Genomic DNA, 23,700 nt, shown 5'->3' with positions numbered 1-23,700 from the left:
ACAAGAGAAGGAGGACATTTAACACTTTGAAACCAGGTCAACGTTTATTCCAGGACACAACAGGCAAGCTCAAAACAGAAACTGAGAGACGGACATAGAGTTCTGCTCAGATAGTTCAGAAATACAGAGTACAGCAATGGACAGAGGGAGGCTACAGTACGGTCCTCCTTGGCAAAATATTATCTTCATCTCAGACATGAAAATTACAAACTGAACATGTACAGAAATGTGAATTGCACAAAATGCCAAAAACTATATCATCAGATGGGAAAGGAAAACAGAGAGCAATAACAGCACAGCAGCAATGCAAAGTCATTGCAACAAGAGAACAAAAAGCATACATTTGGCTAATTCCTAGTTTAACAGAACAAATGGAGATGGATCACAGCTCTGAATGTTAACCTCTGGCCAGTGGATTTGATAATAATGTTGGAGAAAATGGAAACTGTCAGCAGGGTTGGATTACCCACAAATCAACAGTGCAGGGCCCCTGAGCAGGTGAATGCAGCCACTTCTCAGCGTGCACCGTAGACTCAATCTGTGGTTCCATGGAGACAGACTTTATGGATTATGAGATCCAACAAACAGATTTAAGATAGATGTTCACCACTTTTGCAGAAGCTAGTCCATGACCACCTTTAAGAAAAGAAGCTTACTTGCTTTCTTGCTGAGTGTTAGATGTTCAAATTGAGAGCTGGCTAGAGAGGTGCTGGCTGGCAGGTGGTTTGTGTTACCTTTGGATGGAGAGAGGCTAGCTGTTTCCCCCTGTTTCCAGTCTTGATGCTAAGCTAAGTTAGCTGGCTCAAGCTTAAAAGCATCTTCTCATTCACCGCTCAGCAAGGAAACAAATAAATAAAGTAGAAGTTGAAGGGTCTTTCTGTAAATGTACTGTGTGTGTGTGTGTGGGGGGGGGGGGGGGGGGTCCCTGATTGACAGAGACAGACAGCTGCAACAGCTGAGTCCCAGCCCAGATACAGTACAAAGGTTACAGCTATTAATACACATGAACACACACGCGCACATAATGCAACACATTGCATCTAATCACACATCATTGCTGACAATTCGTGACTTTTCTGTGACTCTGGTGCTGTTGGCGCTGCTCATCTTTCTCTCAGCTTCTCACTCTGCTGGCAATTAAGAAGAAATTAGCCAGAAATCCTGTGATACAAGTTAACACCAAGGAATCAGTGTGACTCTTTCAACCTTTCTGTGTCCTTCTGTCGCCTCAGTAGGAGCAATGTGACACCTTCAAGGCCCAGGAGGAATATGACAGGGCGAGAACATACTCTGGATTTGTGTGTGTGTGTGTGTTGGAGAGGTTAGGTATCAGTGACAGAGAGGAGCAGAGAAGCTACAGTTCCCTCAGAGATAGTTCGATCAGGGAAGGTTTTCTGAAACTACAACTCTTGGATGTCTCCCACAGTGACACAGCGGTGGCCATCGCTGAGTGGAATACGGTTGCAGCCATTGCATTTCTGCAGAAGTGATCGAGACAGTCACTGCTCAACAAGAGAAAGCAGGAAGGAGACACACGAGAAACCTGCTGTACAAGGTCAGAGAGGACTGACGCTCCATTCACCTTCCTGCACCTGCAAGAAAAACCAGCCAAGCAGCAGTTATGTGGTATGGCTCCATTGTTGAAGCCTTCAGTGTGAAAACACTGTAGCTACTGGCAGATACAGTAAGTTCCTACTGGATTGAAGAGTTTCACGGCTGGATTTCACAGCGTGCACATATTTGCAGTCTGTGGAATGCTCGGGGCCAGCTGTCGCTTCATTCATGTGAGAGTGAACGCTATAGTACACATGGATGCTGAACACTAGCAGCTAACACCGGTGGACTTCAGCTATATTGTACTACACAGCCAGCATCTTTTACAGACTCTGAAAGATATATTTCAGTTTGAACAGATTGATTGGCCGCCCATGATGCTGAATTGTTCCCTTATGCAGCAGAGGTAATCCTCAGCATCGGCTAGCGTGTTTCATACATTCTTGACGGGATTCCAGCTTTATCACATGAAACACCGCATGCTGTTTAGTCAGGTCGATAATCAACACCAACATACTGCTGCATTCAGCACCAGCACCAGCACCAATCCTTTTCAGATAGTAATATTAAGCTGAGATCAGGTCAGGGGTTCGGTTCTGGGTCCAGATGTTCCTCAACACGCTGCTGGTGGTCCTGACGGACCTGGCCGCCCGTTGCCTGGGTAACACGGTGTTCCGGCAGCACTTCCACCTGTTGCTGTCAGCAGTGGTGATGTTCGGCCCGGCGCTCAGCCTCTGGGTCTCCCAGCACAGCGTCTTTGCCAAGAGAACCCACTTCCTCTACAGGTGAGGCTGCTTCCTGTTTACCTTCTGCTCACTTGCCTTCTTTGAACCACAGAGTTGCATCTGACGCAGCAGTTCTGTACTGCAGGACTGCCAATTCAACTTGAAGCTCCAAAAAGAGTTGTTTTTTGTTGTTTGTCTGGCCACTTGGGGACAGCAGAGGAAGCTGTATTTGATGTATTTCCTGTTCTGTGCCATAAAGCACAGACTTCCATTAGATTTCCTGCTAAATTTGGCGTGATGGCAGTGTGAGAAATGTTGGGACATACTGAGAAGTCGCCATCAGAGGATCTTCTCATTGGTGGCTTTCATAGAATCACAGTAATTTGTCCTCTAACGTGGCAGTGGTGTCCTGATGTTTAACAGCTACACTTTACTTTCCAGATAACAAAATCGAATTGATCTAACTTCCTCCCATCACTTCCTCCCTCCTCCAATCTCTCGCTTCTCTTCTAAACCTGTTCACATCTCATCTCTTTCCTCCAGGATATTCTTGCGCTCTGGTTGGGGCTGGACCTGCATCTTTGTCGGCTCCTTTGTCTTCCTCCTCTCCTTCTCCATCCGTCGCTCCCTCTCTCTCTCCATCCGTCACCTCTCCCGGCTCGGGGTGGCTGGCGGCTTGTGGCTTGGTTTCTGTAAACTCCTGGACCTTCTGGAGAACGCCACAGGAAGCTGCTATGAACCTTTGCTCACCGGTCCAGAGGTCACCAACGGACAGCCTCTGTTGGTGTTGCGAGAGGGGGAGAGTAAGTCTGTGTGCCTCAAAGCTGGGATGCTGTGGAGAGGGTATGAAGTTTCAGAAGACGTCTTCCTCCTCTGCCTCTGCTGCCTGCTGCTGGCTGAGGAAACAGCAGTGTTTGGACCTTATCTGAGCCTGGGTGGGATCTCGGATGCCCCTCTGAGGATCCTCTTTCTGTTCTGTGTTCTCCTGCTCTGGCTCTGGATCTTTCTGCTGCTCTGTCTCTTAGCTTACTTCCCTCAGTTCCCCACACAGCTGCTGGGGGGCGCGCTCGGCTGTCTGAGCTGGAGGGGGCTGTATCAGGGCTGGTACCGTCTGGGGCCCAGCTGGTGCTGCCCTGGGAGGCCTGGACTGGGACTGCTCAACACCAAGTCCAGCTGTACTGAAGCAGAGGATGCAAAAATGAACCATGATCACCGCAATTAATTGAAGAAACAGATTGTAACACCAACACAAAGATGAATTCAATCATTGATGGTGGCTGTTGATTCTGAAGATTCTCTTACAAACACAAAGCCTGCCTGTTTGTTTGTCGTCCTCTTTTAAGATTAACACACGAAATCCTGTTGAAACTTTGAACAAATGGACAAAGTGTGCTTTCAGAAATGTGTCTGTGCATCTAACATGCTGTTTTCTAATTTACTGGAACCAGTGGGGTCCCCAGAGCTTCATGGGGGGTTGTAAGGGGTTTTTGATTTTAAGGGAGTTATGGAAAAAACTTACTTATACTTACTTACAGTAGGCCTATATGTCAGCATTTCATTCATTTCTGTGAGGAAAACTAGGTGAAATTGCTATTTTTAAAGTTTAGATTATTATTTAAAGGACCAGTGTGTGTAGGATTCAGGGGGATCTATGTGGCAGAAACGGAACATAATATTCATAAGCATGTTTTCATTAGTGTGTACTGTATACTTTGTGGCCACTGCAGTTTCTACAGGAAGGGTGAGGCGAATGGTTTCAGTTTGTTGCAGTCTGCAACCTCACAGCTAGCTGCCACTAAATCCTGGACCTTTAAGGTAGAAACTTGTAAAAATCTCACAGGATAAGGGCGCAGTGAAGGCCTGAACACAAGCTATACTCACACAGGCATTCACTCTGCTAAACAGGCTCATCCTGTTTTTTAAAAAGAAGCCTCTTAAATATGTATGCCTGTTTAAAATGAAAGAAACATACAATACAGAGAAATGTATAAAGTTCCTGGAATTATTAGGAAAACTCAACTCTGATGGAGAAAATAATCTGCTTCCATTTCATCCAAATCACTTGTTTTACACAAATTTTCTGCAGTTCTGATCAGAATTTGGGATAATTGTAGTTTTTCAGTTGTTCTGTATTGTTATTGTTACACATTCAATATATTAAGTGTCCATGAAATATGTCAGTCAGGGGTTGTTAGTTTACTCAATGATAGAAAAGGGGTCCCTAAAGTCAAAAGGTTGGATACTAGTGTTCAAATGGTTGCTGCAAATACACGCTGTGGTTCTCTGAAGGCCTGTTTTCTGTGGAAATGGATGACAGGAGAGTCTCCACAGACAGGAGCTCAGGACAAGTGGAAATGTTTGAGAACCCCAGACTTTCTGACATCCAGCTCCAAATTTGTTTACAATGTGGAGAAAGAAAGTAACTGAAATGATTTGATGGATATGTAACATGTAAATTAACAACGAAGTCAGGCCACCATTTGTGGAGGCTAAATAAATGGAGAAATGCACAACTCCATGCGTTTCTCTTGCAGTATCTTATGTGAGGAACATGTTTGAGAAAGCCCATTGCCTGACAGCATCTGAACTGAACATGAAAACTAGCCAATTACCTAATCTTAATGAAAAACTAAAGAGCCAACATCTGTTTACAAAACTCTAAAATGCCGACAGTATCGAAAAAGCTCGCCAGAGAAACACGTCACTCTTTATCTCCTGATGAAGACAGAAGAACCTTTTTCCTCCTAAATTTATTTTATTGATAAAATGTCTCAGGGAAAAAAATATATACAAAACATCAGCCATCAAACAGCAGAAGATAAATGCTGCCTTGACATCTCAAACAGCAAATCAGCTGTCAACCTCACAAAATCATTACATGCAGTTTCACAGCGCTCAGAGGGACCGGGAGGTTGAAGCATTGTTCTATTACATAGAAAGACACAGAGCTCATGTCCAGAAACAGTGATTCATTAAATTTGTGGTTGATCACCGTTTGGCTAAACTCAGAATCAGCATCTTTCCATCCTTAAACCTCTACCCAGATAATGTTCATTACATCAGAAAAAACAAAACAAGGACAAGGACAGTTCCTTCATTAAAAAACGAGACAAGAAAGACTGATATCGTGTATATACAAAATAACTCTAATGAGCATCCTAGACTGAGAGGAAGTCCATGGCTGATGACAATTAAGGCATAGTTTTAACTTTTGTCTTCACAAGACAATCTCTTCTTTAAAAGTCGGGGCCATATTCAATGGCACGCTGCTGGTGCCACGTTTCAACATGGATCAACAAAAGTCAATGACAGTGGAGTTTGTTCCTCAGTGACATCATTAAATATTGAAATATTGACATGACATTCGGTTTGCTACAGCTACTGTGTGCCAGTCGACAGGCTGGTTCAGCACTACATCCTTAAACTTTACAGAGTCATGGCATGCACTACACAGTACTTCACTGATTATCGAACAACTTTTTGAATATTACCAACATGGTAAACATTAAAATCAAGTGAATAATTGTGTGTACTTGAAGAGGGACAAGTATTTGAATGCACTCTCAGCCTTCAATCAGTTACCTAAGTACTGAGACAGTGAACTGAAGCTGGCCCTTTGAAGGTGTCGACGGGGTGTCAGATCATGGCAGATTCATGGGGAGTACAAAAATCATAAAAGGTTTAGGGAAGGATCAGAAGAGGAAGAATTATCAAGAAAGGGATGGAATGGGGGAGTTGACAGAGTCCAGGGGTTCCCAGTGACTGTCCATCATGGCGTCATAGAGCTCCTCGCTGCGCTGCATGAAATCTTTGTTCCACTGCTCCACGTCACAGTCAGGGATGGGTTCTGCAAAACACATTGGATGAAGTTTATTTTTATTATTATATGTTTATTTTGTTTATTTTGTTTATTAGACCTGTATTTTCATTGGACCTATATATATGCAATCTTGCCAGCTGTTGGGCTGATGGTGGCCAGTTGGAAAATTACCAACTCTACTGGACACCTTAACAGGTACCCAAACACGTGGGTAATGGCCAGGCCCTGTTTGTGGCACCAGAAAACCCTGACACTGTGGATTTACTGCATCATTGCTGTAAGATATTCACTGCCTCCACTGCTAAAGAAAAATCTTAATCAGCTGTTGCACATTTAATATCATATGTACATGAAAGACATAACCAGTTATGGCAAATGTGAAAAAGACCTAATCTGGCAACACAAGAACACGTCTGCTGATGGGCTGACAGCATTTCCTGTATGTTCACAGTGGAACACAGAAGAGCATTACCGTGGTAAAGAAAAGTCTTACCTTCTGCATTGTCCTCCTCCATGTCCCCAGCCTCCTCGTGGCCCTGCTTGGGAGAAACATTCAATATTGGGAGTTATTTCTGAAACACTGGAAATGTATGTCACAAGAAGGAAAACCCCTGCAGGAACCCAGGTATTCCTTTAAGCATGGGAGTCAAGGTCATTCCCTCACCTCGACAGCTCCTGACATGTCAGTGGTCATGGGTGGCATCCCCATGGGAGGGGGTGGCATCATGTGGCCTGGTGGGGGGTATCCATAGGGACCATAGTTGTAGTTGTAGCCACTGTTGTAGCCACTGTTGTAGCCGCTGTTATAGCCGCTGTTGTAGCCACTGTTATTGTAGGCGCCGTACTGGTCGTAGCCTCCCCACTGAGAGTAGTAACCCCCCTGACCCCCGCTGCTATTGCTGCCATAGTAATTAGACTGGGACTGGCTGTAGTTGCTATGGTAATTCTGGCCCTGGCCCCCGTGGTAGTTGCTCATCTTCTGGCTGCAACACAAAAAAAGAACAAAGTCTCATTAACTTTTGATGGAAATTTGGCAAAGGACACTGAATAATTCAGCTCAGTTATTGGATTCAACATCAAATTAAAAGATGATATAGGGTGTGTGTGTAAGTGTGTGCATCTCTTAAGTCATCAAATGAACCAATGAACCACCAGTTTTTAAATCGTCAAAGTTTTAACCTTAAGTCTCGATGGAATCTAAATGGATTTAAGGCTGTAAGATGGATATGAGCAAAGAACAGAAGACAACAGAATGAAATGAATGATGTTTCACTGGAAACTACACTGAGGTACACTTTCTGCTCTGCTCTCTGTAGTATGTGAGCTGCCAACTATCATTTAAACACTGTTCTCAAGTAAAATCCCGGGATATTTTATTCAGTGTCATTTCACTTCTACTAGATCTCAGCAGCATTTGTTCCCACTCAGGACATAAATCTTTAAAAACAGCCTCAGTACTGCAGTGCAGTCCACTGTAGTTTAGGAGGAAATGGTGTATTTGTTGGGGACTATTTAAATGTTAATGAACAGGCCAGCCAGGTCAGCATGAACCAAAAGTATTTTCAGTACCTCACTGAATCTACACCTTTAAATACTTCATTCTGTCCTTGAGGTACATACACGCAGTGAAATGATTACACTGCATAAAATGTACAGTGTGTATTTCAATGATTCCACCCCGTCTTTTGGTCCGTTCACATTCAAAGGTTGTGACACATGATGGGACATGCATGAGGCATCACACTAAGACTTGCAGGTGAAATAAGAATACTTTAAGACCACCAAGCTATTTGAACAGTGACAGATCGGTGGCTTTGCAGCACTTACTATGATAATCTCTGTGTCTCACTGGGTGTGTTTTCATTGCTGGTATCTGCATCTTTTTATGCCGGGGTTCATTAAATCGTGACATACAGTCCAGATATTTTGCCATGTTCCATCGTGTTTCGGGGTCGGTGTCTTACCTCTTTGCCACAGCAATACTGAGCCTGAGTGGCTTCCCCCCCAGCATCGTACCCTGGCACTCCTCGATCGCCTTCTTCTGCTCGCTCTCCTCCCCAAACTTTACGAAGCCATAACCTCTGAAAGTCAAACAGCAGTCACACCTCCTGTCCACACCACCACACGCTCCATACTTGGCATTTAATAGCCACTTATAATGAGAAACAGAATATAATGGGTATTATTATGGTAGAACTGAAACTTGTTGTTTTACTTTTAACATGAGGTAGCATCACTTGAATTGTGAGTTGCTCTTGCTTAGCCTATATGGGGAAAACAATAGTTTTAGCATAAGACGGTAAGAAAACATTTCTTCAGGCTTTTTTCGAAAATAGATGAAGAGGTACTTGTGGTCAACGTCCACAGCACGGCTATCTGTATAATCATTAAACCACAGAAACCAGGACATATCTTTATATTATTGTACATTTCTTACAATAATATTCAAACCAGAGCATTATACAACACGCTAGGGGTGGGCGGTATACCGGTTTCGTCACGTGTCACGTTATGCCACGACATGGATTTTACAAAACCGTCATTACAGTGATAAATGTTCTAGCATATTAAAAATTATGTGCTTTACTGAGGCTGCGATAACATGCAGGTAGAGGGCTATGCATGTACTCACAGAACTGGAGTTACACCCAGTAACTACTACTTTCATTGGTACAATGCTGACTCCAGTAACAGGAAGATGTGGAAGGTAACATTATGAGCTATGCACGTCAATTTTTCTGTTGTTGGCTGCAAGAACTAACATGAAATGACTGGATAACTTTTAGGCTATGTGTGTGTGCTAATCATTTTCCTTGGGGAAGTAGGCTTTGCTTCAGAACGTAACCTCAAGGATTGATCAACACCGTGTTCAAACTTCGAACCTGTAAATTTTGTTGCTGCCGTCTGTAAATGTACTTGACAGACATGTCCTGCGGCACATGAACTGTTGTACTTATATACTCAGAGTTTCCTGCCAAATAAATGCTGTAGGGATGCCTAATCCTACCCCTTGTTTACTCTGAGAATGAATCATGTTACATTTACTGCTTAACCTATATTATAGTGCAGGGTACTCCTTCCATGTGGATGCAAGGAATAGCCTAAACCCTATTTGGAGCCAATAAACACATCAGTTTTTTAAAATATGCTTTTCTTCAAGCTATATCCCCTTATATTGCCAATAGAGTGAAAAGAGGTAGAATCATGTTGAGCGCAGTATTCACCATTGTAAAAAATTATTTCCGGTCATACCACCCACCCCTACAACACACAAAGGAAATTAAACAAATCATATGTAGTTCAAGAAACCAGCCGATGTCAAACTGAACACTTATGACATTTCTGAAGCCACATTGCTGCCAGTCCACCTCTATGAGTTGACATACCTGGAGTATCCATACTGGTCAGTGACCACTTTGGCTCCCTTGCAGGAAAGGTACTTCTTGAAAACTTGGTGTAGTTGAAAGTCATCTACTTCAGAGGCCAAGTCACCCACAAACACTGAGAACTCCGGCCTGAGATGAGCAAAACCTTTGATCAGACACTCATAATATTCTTAAAGACAACTTCATCAGTCTTACTACAGAGGTCTGGTAAGCAAGTGGCGTCACAAGGATATTTCACACAGCATCCACTGGACACAAAGGGCTTTAAAGAACGTTTTTCACATATGCAGTAGCACTCCCCAAATGCTGAAAACAGACTGAGGAGTAAATGTGGATGTATTACATGGGATGTATTACGTGTGTGTGTGTGTGTGTGTGTGTGTGTGTGTGTGTGTGTGTGTGTATGTATGTATACATACATATTATTTTTTATTTTATTTCTTTTTTTTACATTTACCATACTGTGATATAACAGAAAAATGATGGAAAAGTTGAATGTGAATCATATCTTACCCTGCCTCTGGCCGTTTGCCATAGGTGGCATAATTTAGCTTAAACTTCCGGGGCTGCACAGGGGAGAGAGAAAACACACACACTAAGCCAACCTCAAACACCAAAGACGTGTAGTATAGCACTGATATTGCTGGAAATAAAAAGTGGAGTTATTATGGTTGTTATTTGGTTTTACATACCTCCACCACCCAGACCAGCCTTTAGCCCATTCCTCAGTTAGTTCCTACCAGAGACTCTATTCACCAGCTTCAAACAAAGTACATTCATGTACAAGCAGCCTCTCAGCCACCTTCAGCAGCAGGTACAGGTGGACAGGGGAGCCCAGCAGCTTGGCCAGCTCACAGGGCCAACAGCATTTCAAATTCAGTAGCAAGCAGCTAAGCTCACAACTTTACACTCCACTTGAGACTTTAAGAAGTTTCAAGCTGGCATGAATTTTCCTATTTATTACTTTATGTATTTATTACACCACCAAACCTTTAAGGAGACTTGCTGTCACTGCAGCCAGTATAGAATATAGTTTCACTTAATAGTATTCGTACAGCCTGGGATAGCACAATAGTGGTAGCTAAAGCAACACAAACAGCAAATTGAACTGATTTGACACATTTAACCAATGCATTAACAAGAATCTGGTGTGTTTACAGAGAAAAATGACAACCTCATGTTGTATTTACTTAGAATCATTCAGTACTATTAAGTTATTGTCATAACAAAGGAGGACCAAGACTAGTTGAGCTCCACTATCCACAGTCAAATCAACACATAAATACTGTTTGATAACATAACTCTAACACTGGAGGAAAAAAAGGAGGCGATATTAAATTGTCAATAGTATATATAAATATATATATATATAGAGAGAAACAATAATATATATAAATATTGCAGGACGATTGTATCAACGATATATGAGCAAGTATTTTGCTATTACGTCATAGAACTGACCGGGTTTGATCCAGGGACCAGTTTTCCGTTGAGCCTTTGGACACAGCGGTCAACACTTGCTTCATCTGCCAGCTCCACGAAGCAGTATCCTGCTGAACCACTACACAAGAGGACAGAAATGTTAGGGACACACAGAGAAGACATTTTCTATGCAAACAACAGAACAGCAATTAACAGTATAAAAGCCACACGGGTCATTTCGCCATCAAACCTGCTGTCACATTTCAGTCAAGAGTGAGCAATATTTGCTGTGGAGATGAGTCAACACTTAACACTAGGGATGCCCAGATCAATCAGCCACCAAATGCTATCAGCTGATATTTGGTAAAAAATGAGTGGCTACTCTCAGTGAGTAGCAGATCAGTAACTAGTCAACTTTCCCACATTTGTTTCTTGGTACACTGTCCACTCATTGCATTTCTCCTTGGGAGTTCTTTGTGCCGATCAGTTAATTGAGCAGACTAAGTAAATACTGAAAGAACTTCAATAATTGTTGTCTCCAATAATCACTTTGGCACAAAAACATGGGTAAATAGTAGGGGTGGAACGGTTCACAAAATCCGCGGTTCGGTTCGAATCACGGTTTTGTGGTCACGGTTTTCGGTTCGGTTGGGTGTACATTGATTGTTTCAAAAATCAATTATGTCTTGTATAGTAATGTTAAAACTGAAAGAATGAGGCAGTCTGACATTTGATACATCATTGTGACGGTCTTGGGTTAAAGGTAAGTGAGATTCTGGCACTGAAAGAGAGGAGATATTGCTAGTTCCAACATGCTTTTCATTTATTTGGAAAACAATATCTCTATCTAAAATAAAACGCTTCGCCAAAACGGCTCTCACAACTCTGACGCTTGGTGCTTATGAAAGAATTTAACTTTACTGTTTTTACAACTCACATTATATACCATCAACATAAAGTAAAGCATAGGCTCTATCAGACTTAGGTCCCTTTGAAATCAACACAAAAATAACATGTTTCTTCTAACATGTAACATGTTTCAACTCCGTATGGACTATTAGTGGTTCATGAAAAGCTAAGTATTTTCCACTCGAAAATTGAACTGCAGTGTTTGAAATACAATCAAAGAAATAAGGCTGGAGTCTGTTTGTTTGTTTTTTTTAATCAAACTTAAAGTGTCACTGTGTTATCTAAAGTAACAAAACAAAATACAATAAATAATCCAGTTGCCCTGGATGTCCATCCATCCGTAGTAAGAGCAACATAGGCTGTGTCAGACAACTCTTTCACAATTCCCCGTCGGACCTCTTCATAAAGTGCGGGAATTACCGTGCAGCTGAAGTGTTTGCGGGAGGGGATTTTATATCGTGGCTCGAGTGCCTTATCATGCACTGAAATCCCGCACCCTCAACCACGGCATAAGGTTGCATATCTTTGGCGATGAAACACCCCAGTGCTTTCGTTATGCCCTTCGCCCTGTCTGACTTGTCTGTGTACGTTTGTTTAAAAGCCGCGGGGAGGAGAAGTTGTGCAGCCCTGCCCGGCTCTCTGCCCGGCTCCCCGCCCCTCCTTCTTGCGCTGTCAACGGTCACACTGGGATGATGTCTCCGCAGTTGAGCCAACATGTTAGATGTGTTTCCGTTAGCGTAAGCGATACGCGTTGCACAGTACTTGCACACTGTGGCACTTTTATCCACAACTTTCTTACCGCCTTCATAGGTCACCCTGAATGCAAAATGCTCCCACACACCAGACCTATATAACGCTGCTGGCGCATCCTCTAGCTCCGAGTCTTCTCCGCTCGCCATGTTCGCACCTCCTCTAAAACTGATTTCCCCCAACACACCCAAAGTTGCGCGCGAGTATGATTCGAACGGCACGCACGCGCACCGAACCGGGAAGGTCGACCCGAACGGTTCGGCTCGGTTTCATTAACCGTCCCATCCCTAGTGCATCCTCTATGTCCGGCCTAGGCGGCCCGCCTTCCTCACTTCCACTTGCCATGTTTGTACACGCTGCTCCTCCTTGCTTTGGTTTCGCTTCTTTGGCGCGAATGATAACCACGTGGTAACATACGGGCTACAATGCGCACATCGAACGTCTGGTCACCAAAAAAACTTAAACCGTGGACACCGTACGGTTTACACATGCCCCGTGCCGTGAGAAGCAAAGCGTACGGTTCGGTTTGTCCACATAAACCGTACCATGCCTAGTAAATAGTGTCCATAATCAGATAACATTTGACCAGAATTCCTTACCTATAATACTACTATACCAGCTGCTTCAACATACCAATCAGTTGCTCAAAGATGACTGGTAATTTGCATCAACAGCACAGAAAACATGATCAGGGCATCCCTACTTTAGACTGAAGTCAAAGCTGTCCACCTCTACTAAACTTTACCAATACATGTACCATATCAGTTGTGTTGAAAGCTTCAAGAGAAGCTTTAAGGCGCTCTGTGTATCCTACCCTGTTATCCTGTGAGTGATGATCTTCACTCCAAATGGCGATTCTCCCATAGCACTAAAGGCCTGCTTGATGAAGTTCTCATCCATGTATGGGTCCAACTAAACACACATGAAATAAAATTTTACATGAGGCACAATCAATCCGAACCAAAAACAATAGGTCAGAATAGTAGAGGGCAAAAGTTTGTAATGTAAAAACTGGATAAAACACCTATAAAATGATAAAACAAACATATGAAACAAAACGAGCATGGTCCTTTCCACTACTGGTTAATGCAACACATACAGCTCGTGCGACTTACAGCGTAACTTACAACGTATGACATTTTAAACTGTCACAGGGGTCTAACTATTAACATAAATGATGGCTCTATTGCATTTAGATGACGTAAACATAAATGGCGTCGTGATTAATGTAATCACACTCGCGTCTTTGCTGCCGAAAAACCGGATGAGGCGTCTCAGTTTGTGTCTCACACACTTATTGACTTTATATATTTGGTATTTATTAGCAAGGTTTATTAGACTTATAACTCTCAAGAATAAAAAGGCAATTTAATAGGAGGCAGAAACTACAATGTTGGCCAACATAAGTGTGCGTAATGTTAGCGGACTACATACAACATACGCGTGACGTTACCTTCAAGTTAATCACTTATGTGAACACAAATTCAGTCGCTTCGCGCCGCCCGAGGCCACAGAAACATTACAGCTGGCTCCCTGAATGGAGAGATCCTCCGCCAAACTCCACTCAAATCTATACCAGTTTAGAGTTTGGAGACTTCTCCCAGCCGCTTAGGCACTCTCGCGTTTCTTTGGTGACGTTACTTAATGTATAAGAGTGCAAGTCTAACTTACACGATATCGTTAAACGTGAATTGTAACTATTAGCTCGTGCCAAGTTACAGCTAATGGCTTCTACACAGGTCAATAGCTTAGCGGGCAACGATTCAGCTGAAGTAAGGAGTGCTTGGTGAAATATTTAACCACCAGTGTTGGCTTCTGTTTGTGTTAATGAAAGGTGTAAAGCCAAGTTCTACCAACTAAGTACCTTAGAACAGAGGTGAGCCAAAACGTTCACAACAGGGGTCACACACACGGGCTAACTACCAAGTAACCGAGCTAGCAACCAGCATGCGTAGCTAAGCTAATGTTGCCACACTGAAAGAAACAGACTTCAGACATACATCACCCATCCACAGACTCGTCTGTCTGTTAAACATCTTGAAGGCTGGAACGGAGAGGAAACTGTAAAGGAGGTCGTTGGTGTTTTGCGGGGGGTGCAAAAAAGCGAAATTTTGCAATGTTAAAAGTTCTCCACACGTTCAAGCTAAACACGTCGAGTACTGGTTCCTCTTCCGTCTCAGGTGGTGTTACTTCCGGTGTTAGGCTGCCGCGAGGGGCGTGCGGTTCTCGACCAGCAGGTAGAATTTACAGTTGAGGCAAGCTCTGCTAAAGTATTGTTAATGTAGCGTTTAGAGTCATCAATGTTCTATTAGACTCAATAGAAGTTGCATTTCCTTCATACGACTGGTCCATTGATAACCTGGCTGAATTGCACTTTACTTTTAAATACACTGTACATGTTAGTTTAATTGATTCCTTCACATTTGGTGGGTCAAATATTATGACCAGGTTAGATCACTGGGTAATCTACCAGCTTTATGGCAGCTTTCTTGATCAGATTTATGGTTTTGACTTTATTAAGTCTGATCAACTTGATTAGTGCTAATTTTTTTTTATTTTGTCCTCATCCTTAAAACCAGGTCCCACTGAGATTTGTACTCGGATGGATGTGTATTGGATGTGGTCACATCCACCTGGTCTTTTGAAAGAGAATCCTGATACCTGATGCCTGATCTGGCACCGAACGTGTAGTGCAACAATTTTTTAAAAGGCTACATGAAGGAGTCTCCGCTGCAGAAGTAAACTTGTTGAATATGACATATCTCATGGTTAACAACATGTCTTTCTTCATGTTTATTTCTCTAGGGAAAGCATAGCACTAATACTTCTGTAAACAGTTTAGATGGTCAGAAGAATTCATGCAATTCAATCAGAAGAATCATTTCTTGTAGGTAAGGTACAGTATTTCACAAGTGTTTTTACCAAACCTTGTCCTCAAAATCAGGTCCCACCGAGATTTGAACTCGGATCGCTGGATTCAGAGTCCAGAGTGCTAACCATTACACCATGGAACCACAAAAAAGACAGCTGCTTGGTTTGATTGCTACATGATTATACCAAAAGATTTGAAAGAGGATCCTGACACTGTCAACCTGTGTGGACACATTGCACTGATGATACTGCTAATGGAAACCGGATTTCATATTGTAAATTTGACATTGTCTCAGTTTCACTCCATAAATTAATATAATTGTCAGTTTCCTATTCATTATTCAGTGTATTAAATTCTCAATGTCATGCCAAAAGGGACACCCATGGCCCTGCAGATGCACAAGTTTATGTAGAGACTTCATAATTTGAGTATTTGCTGGACATTGGTCATTTTATATTAGATTTTGCTCTTATGTGCAGCCTGATCATGATAATGTCCCTTTCAAGGGCCTTTCCATTTGTGGCACTCAATGCATGATGTCTGGCACCGAACATGTAGTGCAACAATTTTTAAAAGGGCTACATGAAGGAGTCACCGCTACAGAAGTAAACTTGTTGAATATGACATGTCTGATGGTTAGCTACATGTCTTTCTTCATGTTTATTTCTCTCGGTGAAGTATACTAATTGTAAGTGGTTCAATCAGTCAGAAGGAATTACGCAATTTGAAGAGTCATTTCTTGTAGTCAAGGTATTGTGTTTTTCAAGTATTTTTACCGAACCTTGCCCTCAAAATCAGGTCCCACCGAGATTTGAACTCGGATCGCTGGATTCAGAGTCCAGAGTGCTAACCATTACACCATGGAACCCCTATGAAGCTTCAATGCGCTGCGTTCAATTACAACTGGAATGGTTGGGAAATGTCAAAGTCGTGCCAACAGGTTTGAAGGACGATCCAGAAATTGAGGAACACAACATTTACAAATATGTACATTACATCGTACAACTAGAGTTGGTGGGAAGTGCCATAAATGATGCTATTATTTTGATATTTATTTTATTTGCTTCTAATGGATCAAATTTCTGTTTGCAGCAGTAGAGGTGACAGTCAAACCAGCAGAAGAGTTCTAACGCAGAGGAAGATCTGTACAACGTCAGTGTTCCAACGAATGTCTGAAAAATGCCAGACTGTTTCCTGTATATTTGGACATTGAAATTCATTTGGAAATTACTTTTTAAATTATGCAAAAAAAAGTTATTCAGACCTAAACCTTAGTGACATTATATTTGCTTGCATTCATGATGTTCTATGTAAGTAAAACTGTGTTTATACTATAACTGTATATATGCAATTTTACTAATTGTAACTTTTCCAGTGCTTTCAACACATCCAACCATCATTGCTCAGGGGGAAGCTGGAAGGAGCTGGCGTAGACTGCCACCTGGCTGCGTGGACCATCAATTACCTCACCAACAGACTACAGTATGTGAGGCTTTGCAACTGCGTGTTCGATGTGGTAGTCTGCAGTATGTGGGCTCCACAGGGGACAGTGCTCTCCCCCTTCCTCTTCACCCTGTGCACATCGGACCTCAGACACATCACCAACGGCGGTCACATCCAGAAGTTCTCTGATGATACAGCCATTGTTGGACACGTATCACAGGGGAATGAACTGGAAAACAGGGATGTTGTAGTCAACTTGCTGGTGTGGACTGAACCACCTGCACATGAACGCCAGCAAGACGAAGGAGATAATTGATGGTAATTGATTTCTGAAGGAATGTACCACAGATTACACCAGTGAACATCCAGGGCTTGGACATTGAGATCGTGGGGGATCACAAATGCCTAGGTGTTCACCTCAACAACAAACTGGACTGGACAAATAACACAGATGCCCTGTACAGGAGGGGCCAAAGTTGTCTGCACCTCCTAAGAAGACTGAGGTCCTTTGAAGTATGTAGGACACTGTAAAAAACTTTTTCTGACTCTGTGGTGGCATCTGCAGTTTTCGATGCAGTGGTCTGCTGGGGCTGTGGAAGCTCTGAGAGGGACAGGAAAAGACTAAACAAACTGGTCAGGAGAGCTGGTTCTATCCTAGACTGCCCTCTGGACACCATCTTGGAAGTGGGTGAGAGGAGGATGTTAGCCAAGCTGGCATTGACCATGGACAACCCATCCCACCCCCTGCATGAGATGTGGGGGAGACTAAAGCAGCTCCCTCAGTAAGAGACTGCTGCATCCACTCTGTAAGAAAGAACACAACCACAGGTCCTTCATCCCAACAGTTGTCAGACTGTTTAACTCCAGCATCACGTAATGTAGCACTGTGTTGATGCAGTCTTTCTCAATTATACATCATACCCTCTTTTTGTTTGCACTACTGTTTCAATGCTAATCTATGCTATAATGCTAATCTGCTTACATTTATTCATTTCACCTGGTGCAATCTCTAAATTTCTAAGTTGTATACTTCTCTCAACAGTGCAATAACACTATTTATTATCCATATTGGCAACTGTATTTTTATAAACTGTATATATTGTGCATATACATAGACCTAGTATCTCCCAAGTGAAATAGTATTTTCTCAGGTGCAATAGCATTTCTCAAGTGCAATATGACATGTCATGCCAGTACGTAGGTTTTCTCATATGACCACTAGCAACAATCCTTTTTTTTTTTTTAATGGCTGTAGGATTCTTTGGCATTTACTATTTTTTATAATCTGTACAAATGTACATATGCATAGTTGTTTTCTTTTTTTTTAATCTATCCTGTACCTTGTATACTTCTATGTTTTCATTTTTACGTCTTTATGCCACTATGCCACTTATGTAACGACTAAGTTTCCCCAGTGTGGGATCAATAAAGTCCTATCTTAATTAGCCAAGAATTTACGCAATTTAGAAGTGTTATTTCCTATAGTTATGGTATTGGATTTTACAAGTATTGTTACCGAACTCTTCTATTCTCGATCTCTTCTATTCTTTTAAGGAGCACCTGTAACAAAAACAACTCGGGAATCAATGAAGTATTTCGGATTCTGGTTCTGATAATCTGAGTATTTGCTGGACATTGGTCATTATAGATTAGATTTTGCTCTTATGTGCAGCCTGATCATGATAATGTTCCTTTCAAGGGCCTTTCCATTTGTGGCACTCAATGCACGGTGTCTGGCACCGAACGTGTAGTGCAACAATTTTTAAAAAGGCTACATGAAGGAGTCTCCGCTACAGAAGTAAACTTGTTGAATATGACATATGTCATGGTTAGCTACATGTCTTTCCTCGTGTTTATTTAGCTAGGTGAAGTACACTAAGAAAAACTACGCAATGTAATTAGAAGAGTCATTTCTTGTAGTCAAGGTGTTGTGTTTTTCAAGTATTTTTACCGAATCTTGTCCTCAAAATCAGGTCCCACCGAGATTTGAACTCGGATCGCTGGATTCAGAGTCCAGAGTGCTAACCATTACACCATGGAACCACTATATCACTCTGAAACGCTGCGTTCACTTACAACCGGAATGGGTGGGAAATGTCAAAATCATGCCATTATTTGAGATACAATCCAGAAATTGTTTGAGGAGCACAACATGTATGTATATTACATCGTACAAGTACAGTTGGTGGGAAGTGCCATGAATTGTGCTGTTTTAAAATTCAGTGACATGTAAAGTGCAATCATCAACAGGAGTAAACACATTATTATGTATGACACTGCTAACAAAAACAGGATTTAAAGAATGAAAAATTTGTTCATGAACGGCCTTAATGCATAAATGAATGCTCGTGGTTCGCGCGTCATCTACGGAGGGCCATGCAGCGGTGTCTCGCGCGAGTTTTACAGCTGCGACTATGTAACCATGGCAATAGTACACTCTAGACTGTGTTGGACAGGTAGCTGAGGACGTGTGCGCAAAATGACTTCGATACAGGAAGCAATTTTTAAATGTGTGCTGTCTGGGGACTTGGAAACTATCAAGGAGCACTTTGAACGAGGGGGTGTCTCGGAGGAGTCGCAGGAGAAGGATTTGTTCGGACTGAAGGACGAGGCTGGGAGAAATGCCCTGTTGACTGCCTGCATGTTGGGGAGGAGCGCCATCGTCCGAGAACTGGTCAGAAACGGAGCCCATGTCGACGAGCAGACCGTCAGGGGTGAGTGGAAAACCGTTTGCTGGGTAATTATATAGGCTCAAATGCACTGCTGAGCTTCGCAAAGTGGAAGAAGATGCGTAGCTGAGTCAGTAAATAAGTGTGACAACGCATCTTCTAAATAAGTGCAAAGCCACTACTTTAAGTCTTGTTCTGAGCTGTCATGTCTGTTCCTGTATTAGTACATTGACGCCAGTGAAAAACAGGGTCTAATTTTGTTTTCTTAGCCTGCCTGCACACTCATTCGAAGTAAGAGGTGTATTTCTTGAGCTGCTGTAATCACAGTTGAAATGATTCATCTGTCCCTGGCCTCAGTTTGGTACTCTTCGTCCAGCAGGTTATTCCTCGCTGCACCTTGCTGCTTGTTGGGGCCACCTGGACACACTGAGGACTCTGCTCGAGCTGGGAGCTGACACTCAGACCAGGACCTTCAGGGGGGAGAGGCCTGTAGACCTGGCCAGGAGATACTCACAGACAGACTGTGCTGACTGTCTGGTCCTGGCAGGTGTGATGTTAAGACATCATCTGTGGCAAACTTTGATCAGCAAAAATGTCTAATGTTCTTCACCTGTGTGTGTGTGTGTGTGTGTGTGTGTGTGTGTGTGTGTGTGTGTTCATCTCTGCACAGAAGCTAAACAGGACTTGATGTCATACGTTGCCTTTGTTAAAGACCTTATCTCTGACCCAGAGAGGAAGCTCACAAAAGAGGAAAAGGTAACACATTTCTCTACGTCAGGACTGAACAACTTATTGAAACTCAAGAGAAAGATTATTTATTTATATTGTCCTTTTAAATACAGATTGTTGCCATATATTATGAATAAAACCTTGGATTTTAGGCGATTAGTTCCTCATCCAGCATATATTGCTACTTCACAGCATGCGTCAAGATTTCATATGGCAAAAAATATTCAAGAAACAATAAGGGGTATTTATAGTCTGCAAAACTCCTTGGCTCTTCCTGTCTACATGTTAAGTGAACCCAAAATTTCTCATTGCATGTGAAAGATGTTTCATCAAACTTTAAAAGGTCCATGTTTGTACTGTGCGTGTGTCACTTTCATTAATGGCAAATTGGACCTTTTCATGTTTGTTATTGAAACAAGTAGGTATTAGACAAGCTTCTAACTGTCTCCTATTGGTGCAGATGAGGAAACACCGACTTCAGTGATAATAATAATGATAAGAATGAGAATATCAACAATGCCAACAAGTGTCTTTTCTGCTGTAAAATTAGCTTGAGTGCTTTTGAGTGCATTAGCTTTTCTTCACTATGTGTCTCTCGTGCCTTCTGTAAATTTCTGCACAGAACATCTGTACACGTGCCTGTTCTGCCAAGTCAGACTGGATCCAGAGTGTCAAACACTCAACAGTCTCAGACGTCGTGGCCCAAAGGAAAGACATAGAGGACACGCTTCAGCCTATTCTCAGCAAGCTGTCAGCACAATGTAAGCATTGATATTATTGTACAGCACTGAGCTTTCAGAATTGACTTTTGAACACAAGCAAATTTCTCCCCAATGGAGGAACCATCTCAAGTTATACTTGTTACTGTGGACTGGTTTGGTTTGTGGTTGCAAATGTATTAGTTCTCAACCAGAATGTATTTAATTTGTCCATAAATCCTGCCACAGAGGCTGTAGTCTCTGGTGAAAGGACATAACTGAACATTTACTGTAAACACTACAGTAATTTCCCCTTGTGGGACTAATAAAGGAATATTGAGTAACTGTCCATGGGCACACACAAAAATATATTTCAGACCCTATCCTTAATGTCTTTTACCATCTCAGTATGGGATATGTTGAGTGAGTAATTGTCACGGTGTCTGGCACTGAACATCAAGTGCAACAGTTTTTAAAAAGGCTACATGAAGGAGTCTCCGCTGCAGAAGTAAAGTAAACTTGTTGAATGTGACATATCTCATGATTAGCTACATGTCTTTCTTCATGTGTCATTTTGTGATTATTTTTCCAGGTGAATCAAACTATCTGTAAGTGGTTCAATTAGTCAGAAGAATTCATGCAATGTAATTAGAAGAGTCATTTCTTGTAATCAAGGTACTGAATTTTTCAAGTATTTTTACCGAACCTTGTCCTCAAAATCAGGTCCCACCGAGATTTGAACTCGGATCGCTGGATTCAGAGTCCAGAGTGCTAACCATTACACCATGGAACCACAAAAACTCCCACTCCCCTGGTGTGGGCAGGATGCTACATGAGTATACCAAAAGCTTTGAAAGAGGATCCTGACACTGTCAACCTGTGTGAACACATTGAACTGATGATACTGCTAATGGAAACTGGATTTCATATTGTAAATTTGACATTGTCTCTGTTTCACTCCATAAATTAATATTATTGACAGTTTCCTATTCATTATTCAGTGTATGAAATTCTCAATGTCATGCCAAAAGGGACACCCATGGCCCTGCAGATGCGCAGATTTAAATATAGACTTATGAGTATTTGCTGGACATTGGTCATTATAGATTAGATTTCAGTGCATGGTGTCTGGCACCGAACATGTACTGCAACAATTTTTAAAAAGGCTACATGAAGGAGTCTCTGCTGCAGAAGTAAACTTGTTGAATATGACTTATCTGATGGTTAGCTACATGTCTTTCTTCATGTTTATTTCTCTAGATGACGTATACTAATTGAAAGTGGTTCGATTAGTCAGAAGAAATTAGGCAATTTAATTAAAAGAGTCAGTTTTTGTAGTCATGGTACTGAATTTTTCAAGTATTTTTACAGAACCTTGTCCTCAAAATCAAGTCCCACCGAGATTTGAACTCGGATCGCTGGATTCAGAGTCCAGAGTGCTAACCGTTACACCATGGAACCACAAAAAATCACATTACCCTGGTGTGGGCAGGATGCTACATGATTATACCAAAAGCTTTGAAAGAGGATCCTGACACTGTCAACCTGTGTGAACACATTGAACTGATGATACTGCTAATGGAAACTGGATTTGATATAGTAAATTTGACATTGTCTCTGTTTCACTCCATAAATTAATATTATTGTCAGTTTTCTATTCATTATTCAGTGTATGAAATTCTCAATGTCTTGCCAAAAGGGACACCCATGGCCCTGCAGATGCGCAAGTTTATGTAGAGTCGTCACAAGGACAGTGAGGAGATATCAGAGGAGACATCTGAGACGCTGCAGGGCTGTTTAGAGGTGACAGACTGGCAGGCACTCTGTGAGCCGCATGGGGACGACATTGATGGGCTCACAGAGTGCTATATCACTTTCTGTGTGGACTCCACTGTCCCAGCCAGGACTGTCCATGGTTATCCAAATAACAAGCTGTGGGTAACAAAGGACATCAGAGTCATCCTCAATGAGAAGAAGAGGGCTTTCAGAGCTGGTAACAGGGAGGAGGTGAGAACAATACAGGGGGAACTGAAGGTGAAAATCAAGGAGGCTAAGGAGAAATACAGAAGGAAGCTGGAGTGGAAACTCCAGCAGAACAACTTGAGAGAGGTCTGGAGTGGAATGAGGACCATTACTGGCTTCACTGGTTTCAGAACGACCAACAACAGAAGAGTTGAAGGCAGCGTTGACAGGGCCAATGAACTGAATCTGTTTTTTAATAGATTTGACACTGCAGGCCTGGCTCATCCCCCCTCCGGCTCCTCTGCTGCCTGTCCTGGACGACCGCTATCAACCACTCCCCACTCCCCCCTGTGCCTGTGCCCCCCAGCTGTGTGGAGTTCTTCACCATGTCTTCGACATGAGCCTAAGTCTCCAGAGGGTCCCCATGCTGTGGAAGATGTCCTGCCTTGTTCCTGCGCCAAAGACACCATGGCCCAGTCTGTGGTGGCTAGTGCTATTCTCTATGCTGTTACGTGCTGGGGCAGCAGGCTGAGGATGGGAGACACCAACAGACTCAGCAAACTGATCCGCAACTCATTTTTGTAAATACAGACAAATCTCTCTATCTCTTGTATTCTTTTGAGGAGCACCTGTAAGAAAAACAACTCGGGGATCAATAAAGTATTTCCAATTCTGATTCTGATAATCTGAGTATTTGCTGGACATTGGTCATTATAGATTAGATTTTGCTCTTATGTGCAGCCTGATCATGATAATGTCCC

The 23,700-nt window shown here is 42.4% G+C and overlaps 3 protein-coding genes and 5 non-coding genes across 10 annotated transcripts; 2 read left to right on the top strand and 6 right to left on the bottom strand.

Moving 5' to 3' along the window:
* Positions 1–2,160: 2,160 nt before the first annotated feature.
* fitm1l (fat storage inducing transmembrane protein 1, like) lies at positions 2,161–3,501 on the top strand. Its single transcript, XM_076745983.1, has 2 exons — positions 2,161–2,339; positions 2,823–3,501. The coding sequence occupies exons 1-2, from the start codon at positions 2,161–2,163 to the stop codon at positions 3,499–3,501; spliced, it is 858 nt and encodes a 285-aa protein (XP_076602098.1).
* A 1,511-nt stretch (positions 3,502–5,012) lies between these two features.
* On the bottom strand, positions 5,013–14,751 carry trnau1apb (tRNA selenocysteine 1 associated protein 1b). Of its 2 annotated transcripts, none has more exons than XM_076745252.1 (9): positions 14,567–14,751; positions 13,381–13,478; positions 10,947–11,046; positions 9,999–10,051; positions 9,486–9,614; positions 8,064–8,180; positions 6,764–7,082; positions 6,593–6,638; positions 5,013–6,126 (listed from the first exon to the last, which is right to left on the bottom strand). In XM_076745252.1, the coding sequence occupies exons 1-9, from the start codon at positions 14,600–14,602 to the stop codon at positions 5,990–5,992; spliced, it is 1,035 nt and encodes a 344-aa protein (XP_076601367.1). In that variant the 5' UTR covers positions 14,603–14,751; the 3' UTR covers positions 5,013–5,989. The 2 variants fall into 2 exon arrangements, with proteins under 2 accessions (XP_076601367.1, XP_076601368.1); XM_076745253.1 differs by having other exon boundaries at positions 6,593–6,635; positions 14,567–14,748.
* A 757-nt stretch (positions 14,752–15,508) lies between these two features.
* trnaq-cug (transfer RNA glutamine (anticodon CUG)) lies at positions 15,509–15,580 on the bottom strand. Its single transcript has one exon. It is a non-coding gene; the product is annotated as a tRNA-Gln (tRNA).
* A 654-nt stretch (positions 15,581–16,234) lies between these two features.
* On the bottom strand, positions 16,235–16,306 carry trnaq-cug (transfer RNA glutamine (anticodon CUG)). Its single transcript has one exon. It is a non-coding gene; the product is annotated as a tRNA-Gln (tRNA).
* Positions 16,307–18,852: 2,546 nt separating this feature from the next.
* On the bottom strand, positions 18,853–18,924 carry trnaq-cug (transfer RNA glutamine (anticodon CUG)). Its single transcript has one exon. It is a non-coding gene; the product is annotated as a tRNA-Gln (tRNA).
* Positions 18,925–19,360: 436 nt separating this feature from the next.
* On the top strand, positions 19,361–23,624 carry ankrd45 (ankyrin repeat domain 45). 2 transcript variants are annotated; one of them, XM_076745625.1, is made up of 5 exons: positions 19,361–19,595; positions 19,930–20,097; positions 20,221–20,306; positions 20,902–21,040; positions 23,200–23,624. In XM_076745625.1, the coding sequence occupies exons 1-5, from the start codon at positions 19,361–19,363 to the stop codon at positions 23,469–23,471; spliced, it is 900 nt and encodes a 299-aa protein (XP_076601740.1). In that variant the 3' UTR covers positions 23,472–23,624. The 2 variants fall into 2 exon arrangements, with proteins under 2 accessions (XP_076601740.1, XP_076601741.1); XM_076745626.1 differs by lacking the exon at positions 23,200–23,624 and adding an exon at positions 21,701–21,832.
* On the bottom strand, positions 21,699–21,770 carry trnaq-cug (transfer RNA glutamine (anticodon CUG)). The gene has a single exon. It is a non-coding gene; the product is annotated as a tRNA-Gln (tRNA).
* Positions 22,367–22,438, bottom strand: trnaq-cug (transfer RNA glutamine (anticodon CUG)). Its single transcript has one exon. It is a non-coding gene; the product is annotated as a tRNA-Gln (tRNA).
* Positions 23,625–23,700: the final 76 nt, after the last annotated feature.

Source organism: Chaetodon auriga, chromosome 12, assembly GCF_051107435.1.
Source record: "Chaetodon auriga isolate fChaAug3 chromosome 12, fChaAug3.hap1, whole genome shotgun sequence".
NCBI classification, from domain to species: domain Eukaryota; kingdom Metazoa; phylum Chordata; class Actinopteri; order Chaetodontiformes; family Chaetodontidae; genus Chaetodon; species Chaetodon auriga.
The sequence above is the reverse complement of the archived record's forward strand: the minus strand, read 5'-3'. Positions and strand labels throughout refer to the sequence as shown.